Genomic DNA, 11593 nt, shown 5'->3' on the forward strand with positions numbered 1-11593 from the left:
AATTCGGAAGAGAAAAAACTAAATAACAAATCAGGAAAAGAAAATAATTAACTAACTAATGTCTGAAATTTATGTTGTTTACACATTTAAAAAGCCTCGATATGTACCAAGCTTTTATTTGACAAACATAATTAAATACAATACTATTTTATTCAACTTTCAACTCACAATTAGTACTATCCACTTAATGAATAACAACAACAAATTGTATATCAACCTTATAATTACCTTCTTAATTAAGCTTAAAGAAGGCCATTATAGAATTATATATAACTTCTTTAGCATTTGTACCAAAAACAAAATCAGCATGTGCATAATCTTCTCTATACTGCACAACAAGTTTGTTTGGATCATGATCTTGCAATTTATTTAACAAAATCTTCACATCATTAACATCAGAAAGATAATCTTTCCCACCATAGGCTAAAAAAAGAGGCATATCATTTGGGATATTTGACATTATATATTGTGGAGGATTTGGTTGACCATAGTGCTTCTTGTTTTCTTCATCACTTCCATAGTCAAATTTTTCTATGGTTCCTTTTCTTGTCACTGTCCAAAAAAAACAATTAATCAATACAATTGCTCTTAATGGTCAAGTTAAAAGTTTTGCTAAGAATGTTCAAGATTTAGTTTTATAAATATATAAAAAGTAAAAATTTTATTTAATTTATATATGCAGTATAATATTGTGACGGAAAGTGTTCAACTAATTTCCTTTCTTCTTACATTATTCCGCCATTAATTGTATGCAGCTTCATTTCAAAGACATATTAAAAAAATTGCCCATAAATTTTCAAGGTTTAATTTTACTTATGCTTCCTGAACTACGAGTGAATTCCTTATAAAATACAAATGATCAAAAGATCACAATTTTGCTTTGGGTTATAACATCTCACTCTCCATGTAAAGGCTCTGTAACTCTTTAAATTCCACGTTATAGAAAAATATTTTGCACCCTTTTTTCGAAAAAGTATTGGTATTGATAAAAAAACAAATTGCATAGCAAAAATCTCTTTTGTTTATGAGGTGGAATTTATAGAGTGACAAGGCGGACACATGACATAACCTAGCGTCAAAAGTCAATTTTGACCTTCCGCTCATTTGCAAATTAGAGAAACTCACACATGATTCAGTTACTTTAATTTGTCAAAAGCAAAAATATTGTTATTTCATTGTTATAGTAGTAAAGTTTAGTGATCATACGTTAAATTAACCCGAAATTTTAACCTTACATTAAATTAGCAAACTTACTTTGGGCTATATGGACCATGTTTTTTGTTGCTGTTGCTTGTGGCTCATGCTCAAGAAAAAGATCAGTTATTGAAGAGTTTACGCAGCAATTTGGGCCTAACATCACAAATAATAGTATATATTAAAAAAAGAAAATGAGAAGTTGACATGAATATAATAGCCAACAAATGTGTAACTTTTTGCATATTATTGTACGATATACGTAAAATATATATGTTTGATATAAAATAGTATATATTTATCGTAGATTTGACTAGTGAATGTAGTTATTTTAATCGATCCATCAGCATAAATAGCAAGGTCAGCAAAGGTGTATATATATTTTTATATTATGTATGATATATGTTTTTGATACAAAATAATTAATGCTTTTTGTGTAATTGACTGGCGAATATAATTATTTTTGGCCTGCTGGTCAACATAAATCACATAGTCAGCACATGCATATTTTGTATATTAATGTATGATATACATAAAATATATATTTTCCATAACAAAATAGTATATGCTTTTTGTGTATTTGACTAGAGAATGTAATTATTCTTTGCTGACCAACCAAATATATGACTTGCTAAGAATGGATCGAAAAGAATGAGTTGGTATAGAATTGACACACCAGTAAAAGAATTCATCAAATTACTGCAATTGCTGCTTGGATCTTGGCATATTTTTTCCAAAAGTTTGACAACAGCCTCTCTGTATATAACTCATCCAAAGGTACAAATTCCAAATGAATTTAGCAAATAAGAAATGTCTTTTAATAAATAACTTCTATAAAAGGAGAAAAGAGACCAAAAATATCCCTAAATTATTTAAAATTAGTCAACTTTACTCTTTCGTAGTGTTTTTTTGCTCAAAAATGCTCTAGCCGACACCATTAGCCAACTAGCTCAAAAATGTCCTCTAACTAGTCAAATAGTTCAAAAGTACCTTTCTTTCTAATGGTTGCTCCAGACAGGGAGGAGCCACCTTATGGTTACGGGGTTCACTTGAACCCCCTTTGTGAAAAATTATGCTAGTTATATATGGTTAAAATTATTTTTCATGTATATATAATTGATATTGAACCCTCTTCGGCTAGTTCGTGTACCTACTGCTTTCGATTTTGACTCTCCCTTAGTGAAAATTTTGGCTCCGCCACTAACTCCAGAATAAGAAAAAATGGTCCAGTTTTATCTTTGAACTATTGAAAATGGGCAACTTTTAGGCCGAAAATATAGTTGAAGGTTCTTTGTTTGTTTAAACTAAAAGTTGAATGATCATCCACGAAATTATTCCTCCATTTCCTCCTGTCTTTATTTTTAATTCCTTTCTTAACTTTCAAAATTTTATTTTATTTTTAAAAAAAAAAAAAAAAAGACATTGGTCAAATGATGTGAGTGCAATATCTTACCCTCTTGGATCAAATTCATGGATTCCCAACCAATACAAACCCTGAAAACAAATATAAAAAAGGAAGTGTTTACAAATTTTATTTTATTGAAGTGTAATCAAAATTCTATGTTGGTTGGGCTCTTTAATAATGTCGAAACATATATGTCAAATTCTTCAAAAGTAGTGCATTTTTGAAGAATCCAACATAAGTGTACAGTGACATTTTTGGAAAGTCCGAACAACGTTGCCAAAATCACACAAAAATAGAAGAATATTAGTTTTTTTTTTTTTACTTCAGCTATAAAATCTTGAGAAGCACTTTTTGCAAGAGGAGATTTTATTTGTCCCAAATAAGCAATTGGGCTTAATAAAGCTGCTGATCTCAACATGTCTACTAGCTTATTTTCTGAAAGGGCACCAAATGCAGTCAAAGTTCCCTGAGATAAAAAAGTAAAAAATATAAAGTTTAGTTAAACATAATATTCGGTTCACATTTTCGAAAGATTATTTATCCAGGTGCATGTAGTCGGCATCCTCACTTACATGTTCATATTGTTGCATTTCATAGTCATTAAATTTTCAGTTTATTGCATTAAAGTTACAGAACTATTTTTGTCGTTTAAAAAAATTGAACTTTGGATAAAATTCAAAAATAGCGTCGCTTTTCAGCTTATGGAATTTAAAACTTCATGACGGTTGTTATATTTTAAAAAGATATGGTTACGGCCATTTTCAGGAGCCTGATTTCAATCTGTAGAATTGAAAAATAGTTCCTTCTTCACGGAGTTTCAAATTCCACATGTAAAACTTCAGGAGATCTTTGAAATTTTACACGTGGAATTCGAAGCTGCATGAGAATAGCTATTATTCAAAGATAGGGTTAAAAATGGCCTGAATGGCTATTTATACAATTCTTTAGAAGGAAAATTTACGGATATATACAGTTCAGTCAACTGATTCATTGATATGACTGAAATATACATAAAATATACACTAATTATGTATATTATAATATATATATATATATATAAAATACATTTTTAATAAATTAGTTGGCCGAAGTGTTTAGGACGATAATTAACCCTTTTTAGATCAAGAAAAGAATGTATAAAATGCTAATTAAAAAAAAAAAGGCAAAAAAATCACCAGAGAATGGCCAACATAGTGCAACTTTTGGCCAGTTTGATCATGAACATACTTAAATGTAGCAGGTAAATCAAAATCCACCAATTCATCCCATGACCATTCCCAATATGCCTGTTCATTATAAATAAAGAAACACATTAATTATTAATAAATATGTCATAATATATAGTGCAAATAATTAATGAAACTATACTGGATCTTGAGAGCTAAGTGATATATGTCCTTGGCTATATTTAGTTCCTCTTGTATTTGCAATCCAAACATCATAACCATCATCTACTAGAATGAAAGCTAATGATTCATCTGGTGGGCTTAACAGCCATGTAATTCCATCCTGTAATTAATCATAAAAATAAAAATACTCCAATTAACATATCGATTACAACAACAACATACACAATGTAATTAATAACATAGGTGTGGTTCGAGAAGGGTGGTGTGTACGTGGTCTTATCTTTATCTTATACTGGTGGAGAGACTGTTTTAATTGAAAATTAACATTTCGATTAATTAAGACAAATTAACCATTGAGCTTGCATTAACTTCGTTAATTCACAACAACAAATGAGATTTTTCATGGCGACTTTAGCGCGTAACAATTAAGGCTTTTTATGGCGACTCGTTTGACTTATAGGTCACGAGTTCAAGCCGTGGAAGCAGGCATAGCCCACTAATTTTACACTAGGATAAACTGTCTACGTCACACTCCTTGAGATTGAACTTTAGTGAATATTAAACAAATTAAATGAATATGAGGATAGTTAAAATTAATCAAAGTGAGAAATTAATTAACCATTAATAGTCCATGTTGTAGAAGAACAGGTGGCTTAGTTGCTGTCTTTCCAGATATTCCCTTAGGTATTCTCTGTAAACTTAGAATATAACCATCATCTGTTGTCACCTAAAACAAAAATTAACCAAATCAAAAAAATATCCAAGTGTATAAACTTCATCGTTAATCTGTCACTAAATTGCTCATAGCTAATAGAATTTTTTGATTTTCCATCGCTAAATAGAATTAGCGACAGATTTTATTGTTTAGCTACATAATTTTTGTGTTGCTAATTCCTTTTTTTTAAGTAGTCTACAATAGTATAGGGAAAAAAGGTTTGAAATATATTTAAACTTTGGCAAAATTTATTGTAACACGTCTCAACTTTGGGGGAGTCTTATAACCCCTCGACTATTTATTATCGTATTTATTTGGCATATATTTGCCTAGCTGGATCACTATGTGAATACACGCACACTAAGCGCGTGAGGGTCTGAAGTGGTCCAGCTGAACAAATATATGCCACAAAAATAGAGTAATAAATAGTTGAGGGGAAGGGTCATAGGACCCCCACAAAGTTGAAGCGTGTTACAACAAATTTCACCAAAGTTTAGATATATTTCCGATTCTTCCCCAATAGTATAAGTGAATTGTAGAATATTGAACCTACTTTATGTTCTTCACAACCATAGCCTTGAGTTTCCACCATAGATGTACAAATACCATCTTCATTTTCACTCAAAATTTGTAGAATATTCCTTGCAAATACTGTTGATACTAAGAAAATAACAACTACTGAACTTGTTGCAATTAATTTTCTCATTAAAGCCATATCTATAGAAACTTTTGAGTTTTTCTTAATGCCAAAGTACAATTTGTTGCCCTTTTTATAATATAATTTTAAGTAACAAAAAATGAACAAACAGAAAAAGGTATGATGTTAATTCCAAGAAATGGTATTAGGCTATTAGCAAAAGCTTCTCTTTTCTATCATCTTCCTGTCTTGATATAAGTTGATGATTTTTTATTTTTTATTTTTTATTTGATGTCTGGTATCATATTGAAGACCGATTAAATTCAGAATTGTGCACTTGAGGGACCATTTTTGTGGATTGCGCTCCTAATAATCTTTTTCATTCTCAGGATTTGAACATGAGAATTCCGATTAAGAATGGAGGGATCACAATCATAGTATGATTTTGTAACTTGAAAATGTATGTGTAGTATTATCAATTTATGCCAATCTTTTTGTTGTTAACAATGACTAATTATATAAAGTTCACACTAGCTAATTGTATTTTATTCTAAGGGAATTTTAATAATAAAAGTTAATATCATTGTTGATTGACCACAATAGGTTAAAATCATTGTTCATTGACCATTATATGAGATAGCTTGTAATCAGACATTTTTAGAAGACATTTTTGGTTCCAGGATGTATTTGATAGGTCTAATTTTCTCGTGTTCGTTTGGTTAAGCATTTTCAACTGGACTTATGTTTCTTCAAGTTTAAGAAAAATAACTTTCTTACATAAAGTAAGAAAAATATTTTGAATCTTTCAATTTCACCATTCCGATTTGGGACCTGATTCTCGACCCCTGACTAGGGATCCAACTGCCAACTCTAAACTTCCTACCCCACTCCAACTTAGGACACAACCCTGACCTCGCCTTGACTTGGGACCTCAACCTAAACTTAGGATCCCAATCCCGAACCCAATCCTGATCATCTTGACCCAACCCCAGTCCCAACTCGAGATCAAGCTCACATCTTGGCTTGGGGGTGGGTCTTCAATCTCTATTCAAGATCAAATATGAGGTTGGGCCTCGAGTCAAAATTGAGTCCTAGTTAGTTCGTGGTTAGGTTGGTTGCTGAGTCCGAGGTTAGAGTTATGCCAAAGTCGAGTCAGGTCAAGGTTAAGGATCTGGTCAGTAGTTGGGATTAGGTTCAAGGACGTGTATTGAATCAATATTGGGGTCATGCTTGATATTGGGTGAGGGTTGGGATAGGGTCTGAATTCGATTTCATAGAATGTAGTCAGATTATACCTAAATGATCTTAACAAAATTTTTGGAAAATAAAAATTTTCTTCACACCAATTACCAAACACAAAACTTTAAAAAGTAGTTGTAACTTCTTCAATTAAATATTTTTAGTCACTTAATTTTGATAAATTTACTCCCTCTATTTTATATTAGTTGGTCATTTTTCTTTTTACATTCATATTAAAAATCATAAATAAAAAATTAATTTTACTAATTAACTCCTAAAAAAAACTTCTTGGGAACTTTACAAATAAGTAGGGACACTTTCAGAAATAATTAATTGCAAAGTAATATGAAAAAAATTAAATTAAATTTTTTGATTTAATATTTTTGATTTAATAAGATGTCCAACTAATAAAAGATAATTACTTTTAATTATACCTGTCAATCGGGCTGATTTGACCCGGACCACCACACCAACCCGGCCTGGTTTGATCCGGCCCGATCAGCCCACGGGCTGTAGGATATCGAGTCCCAGGTTGGATTAATATTTTTTTGGGCCCGGTTAATTCGGCCCCGACCAAAATCGATCCAGGCCCGCCGGTTAACCGGCCCAGCCCGGTTAAGGAAAAAAATAAAAATAAAAAAAAAAATAGAATTTCTGAAAAAATGGCAGTTGGGCCCAACTGAAATATAGCCGTTGTGAGCCCAAAACAGCTAAAATCCTCTTTTTATTAAAACAAAAAAAACTTTTTTTTCAATTAAACTATTTTTTTAAATCCAAAAAAAATCTTATAAATACCCTACACTTTCAAATCATTTTCCACACAATTTTTCATTCTCTCAAATCTCAATTCTCAATTCTCAAATATTCTATATATTTAATTTCCCAAAGTGCTCACTTTAATTTTTTAATTTTGTGATTACAAAGTACGAGTGAAAGTTTCTAAAGTCGCAACCTTCGGATACTTTTAAAATTTGGTATTGTTGTTCCATCTCTTACGTTTAATTTTTATTTAGTGTATTAATTGTTGAATATTTAATTTTATTATATTTGTTTATTTTGAATTTTTTTAGTTTAATTTATATTATGGATAAATTAAGAAACCTCGCTACTAAAGGTGTTCAAAAATTATCCCGAAAGTGGTAGTGGTAGTAAAAAATGAATTACTAGTGGTAGAGGTACTTCAAGTAGTAGATATACCCGTGTGCCTCCGGCACCGCTTAGTGGACCTTTTGAGGAGGAAGTAGGTGTACCTTTAGGTGTAGGTGCCCACGATATGGATTATGTAGAAGCTCAAAAAAATTACAGTACAGAAGAAAAAAATGAAGTAGATGCGGTTAATTTAGATGAAGATGATGAAAATATTGGTGAGACACCCGTAGTAGGAAATGCTAACGTTAGATCCGAATCAGTTAATCTCTCTCCCCTTCCTCCCCGTGCCCCAAGAGCTCGTAAACCAACTAGTATTGCATGATAATTTTTTGAACGTATATCAGATATTGAGGTGCAATGCAATATTTGTCAACAAATATATAAGCATAAAAGAGGAGGCAAGTAAGGGGGTACGGGTACGCTAATGAGACATATAAGTGATAATCACGAAAGAGAGTTATTTATTGCAAAAGGTGGTCAGGATGTTAGTGGGCCAACCCAGCAATCGGTCAGGTAACGAAGAAGTATAATAAATTGAGGGACCGGAAACAAATAGCTAAAATGGTAGCTGTGGGTTGTTAGCCTTTTAGTTTTCCTTCTTCTTCTGATGCCTTTATTCATTATATTCAAGCAATTTATAATCTTATGTTTAATGGTATTCCTAGAAGTACTTGTAGGACCGATATTTTTAGACTTCATGCATAATATTGTTTTTATTTATCAACATTGCTAAAAAATATTCAGTGTAGAATGTCCCTAACTTCTGATCTTGGTCGTGCTGTAAATAAAAATGATTATTTAACCATTACTAGTCATTGGATAGATAGTAATTTTGTTATGCAAAAACGTATTCTTGCTTTTTTATATGATGAAGATTGTAAACATACCAGAGATTTTATTGTTGATTCGATTGCTAAAGTTACAGAATATTACGGTATTGAAAATAAAATCTTACGTATTACTTTCGATAATGCTTCTAACAACAAGACTGCTATAACAAAATTAAAATCTAAGATATCTCCATCGTTACCTGAAATTTTTCATGTTAAATGTGTTTGTCATATATATAATTTAATTATAAAAGATGGTCTTGAGCTTTTTGAGCTTTATATTGAAAAAATTCGGCTTACCGTTGGTTTTATTCAAGAAAATAATCATAGAAGTAGAATTAAAGACTTTAAACTTAAATGTGAACAAAATGAACTTGCACCGATATTGATGCCTGAAGAATGTGAAATTAGATTGAATGCTACAATTTTTTGAAAACTTGTTATAAATATAGAGTTTCAATTACACTATCTTTTAACCAACATTGTGGTTCGTTTGCTGATTCTTCCCACTGCATGTTACATGATTCTGACTGGGCTGTAATTAAAGATCTTATTAAGTTTTTGGAAAAATTTTATATAGCTACGGTTGAATTTTCTGGTGCTTATTATCCTACTGCTTGTAATATTTTGGCATATATAGCCGATATTTCTGGTTTGCTCAAAGAATATAAAAATAAAGAAGGTTATAAAGAAACTGTTGGTGCCATGTTTGCTAAATTTAAAAAATAATTTTTTTGGATCCCCCCTATTTACTTGGTTGGTGCTATGCTAAATTCGTGCATGAAATAAAATACTACGTGCCACTTTAGTAGTCTTATTTATGCTAACTTAGAAATAAATACTAACAATGATTCTGATGATGAAGAACAAGAACAACCTGATTTGTGGACGGCTATGGCCGATGCGAACGCTTACATAGATAAATTATATAACCACTATGCTGATTTAGTTAATATAGTTGTATCGACAAATATCACTCCAATTGTCGCTCCTCGTCCTCCCGAAGAGCCATCATCTTCTAAAAGGCCAGCACATAGTGGTTTTCCTGATCACTTTTATGATTTACCTTGTTGGAATAGTATTGAAGAGGGAGCTTACACAACAACTTATCGGAAAGAGTTGAAGTATTATCTCCGATCGCCGCTAGAGAATCGCAGACGACGGATCAACATGTTGGATTGGTGGAGGAATAATGAAGCACAATATCTTGTGCTTTTAAGATTAGCTAGAGATATCCTGAATGTTCCAATGTCAATCATTGCATCGGAGAGCGCTTTTAGTCATCCATGTAAATTATAAATTTTGGATCATTTTGCAATCAATAAAATTCAACATTCATTCACTCCTTAGTCCTTACTTTGTAATTTTTTGCATTTAATGATTTAAATTGAATTTTTAGTTTAAATTAAATACTTAGTTTTACTATATTACTAATTTACTATAAAGTATTATTAATTTATTATATTAAGTAGCATATATTTTATTTAAAGTACATATATTTTAAAGTATTATGTATATATTGAATGTTATGTATATATGTGTATATATTTTCTAAAGTACTATATATTTAACTAGGGGTGGATCTATTCATTGCCGTGGGGGTGGCATGCCACCCACAAATTTCAACGGAAACTCTCTATATATATAGGTATATATACACTGATATATTCAAATAATAACTCTGCCACTCACAATAACAAAGTGGTATGTAGAGAAAGTGGTAGAGATGTGTTTTGAAGGGCCCAAAGGTTGTGGGTTTGACCTTTGCTAGCAGCATTACTTTTTTAATCAATTTTTGTTGGCTGTTAAGCCATTCATCAAACTTCAAACAATTGTTAGGCCTTGGGCCCAAAATAACGAAAATAAAAGACAGGCCCAGCCACATACAAATGACCTGAAAGAGTGTAATAACATTACACACTATTTTCAATTGGCTTTCCATTTTCCGCATCAGTCCCAAGACCATTCTTTTGTGAATTATTCTTGTTCTTGCTCCTCTTTGTTCATCAATCATTCCTAGTAAAGAATCTTCTTTATAAGAAGGTAAGATCTTATTATTTCTTTTCTTGAAGCAAATTGTGAAATTTTGTAAGGGAACAATCGTGCAGCTCAAGCACATGCTGCTAATTAAGTTGACTTAGCTGCTAATTAAGTTGACTTAATTAAATAATTAATTATTGTTTTGACTTTTTTTTTTAATTTCATTAGTTGTTAAAAATAATTTAATCTCTCTCATCCATACTTTGGTAATATATTCATACGCATATCAATTATTATATATCAATTCTAAACTTTGGCCAAAAAGATTGACACAAATACAAAAATGTAGGAAAGGACAAAAATTAGTGTGATCAATATTTAAATGATTGTTTAGTATATTACATAGAGCGTGATGTATTTGCAAATGTAAGTAATGATGTCATCACTGATCTTTTTCAGAATATGAAAACTCGTCGTGGGCAATTGTAATGAATTATGGATATTAAGATATTAGTAATATTATTAAAAGTTTAAGTTTGGTCCATTTTTTTATTGTTGATTGATTTGTTAATTGTCCTATAGTTCGGAAAGATAAATAATCCGATTGAATTATCGATAAGTTTACTTGGCACCGCCTCTGTATATAACGTATACATGTGTATATATTTTATAAATTAGTATAGAAATATATATATATATATATATATATATATATATATATATATAGTGTGTGTGTGTGTGTGTGTATATTGTATTATATATATTATAGTATATTTTATTTAAAGTAGTGCGTATATACTAAATGGTACGTATACATTTGTATATATCTTTTATAGACGTATATATTTAACGTATACATGTATACGTGTTTTACAAATTAGTATATAACTATATATATAGTGTATGTATATATTGTAGTATATTTTATTTAAAATAGTATGTATATATTGAATGGAATGTATATATGTGTATATATTTTCTAAAGTACTATATATTTAATGCATACATGTGTATACGTTTTATAAATTAGTATATAACTATATATATATATATATATATATATATATATATATATATATATATATAGTGTGTGTG

The 11593-nt window shown here is 30.5% G+C and overlaps 1 protein-coding gene across 1 annotated transcript; it reads right to left on the bottom strand.

Moving 5' to 3' along the window:
- Positions 1–232: 232 nt before the first annotated feature.
- On the bottom strand, positions 233–5384 carry LOC107872671 (triacylglycerol lipase 2). Its single transcript, XM_016719298.2, has 9 exons — positions 5217–5384; positions 4568–4675; positions 3968–4108; positions 3775–3885; positions 2922–3065; positions 2648–2688; positions 1871–1950; positions 1255–1350; positions 233–552 (listed from the first exon to the last, which is right to left on the bottom strand). Exons 1-9 carry the CDS (start codon positions 5376–5378, stop codon positions 233–235), a joined length of 1203 nt encoding a protein of 400 aa, XP_016574784.2. The 5' UTR covers positions 5379–5384.
- Positions 5385–11593: the final 6209 nt, after the last annotated feature.

The sequence above is a fragment of the Capsicum annuum genome, chromosome 5, assembly GCF_002878395.1.
Source record: "Capsicum annuum cultivar UCD-10X-F1 chromosome 5, UCD10Xv1.1, whole genome shotgun sequence".
Classification (NCBI taxonomy): Eukaryota; Viridiplantae; Streptophyta; class Magnoliopsida; order Solanales; family Solanaceae; genus Capsicum; species Capsicum annuum.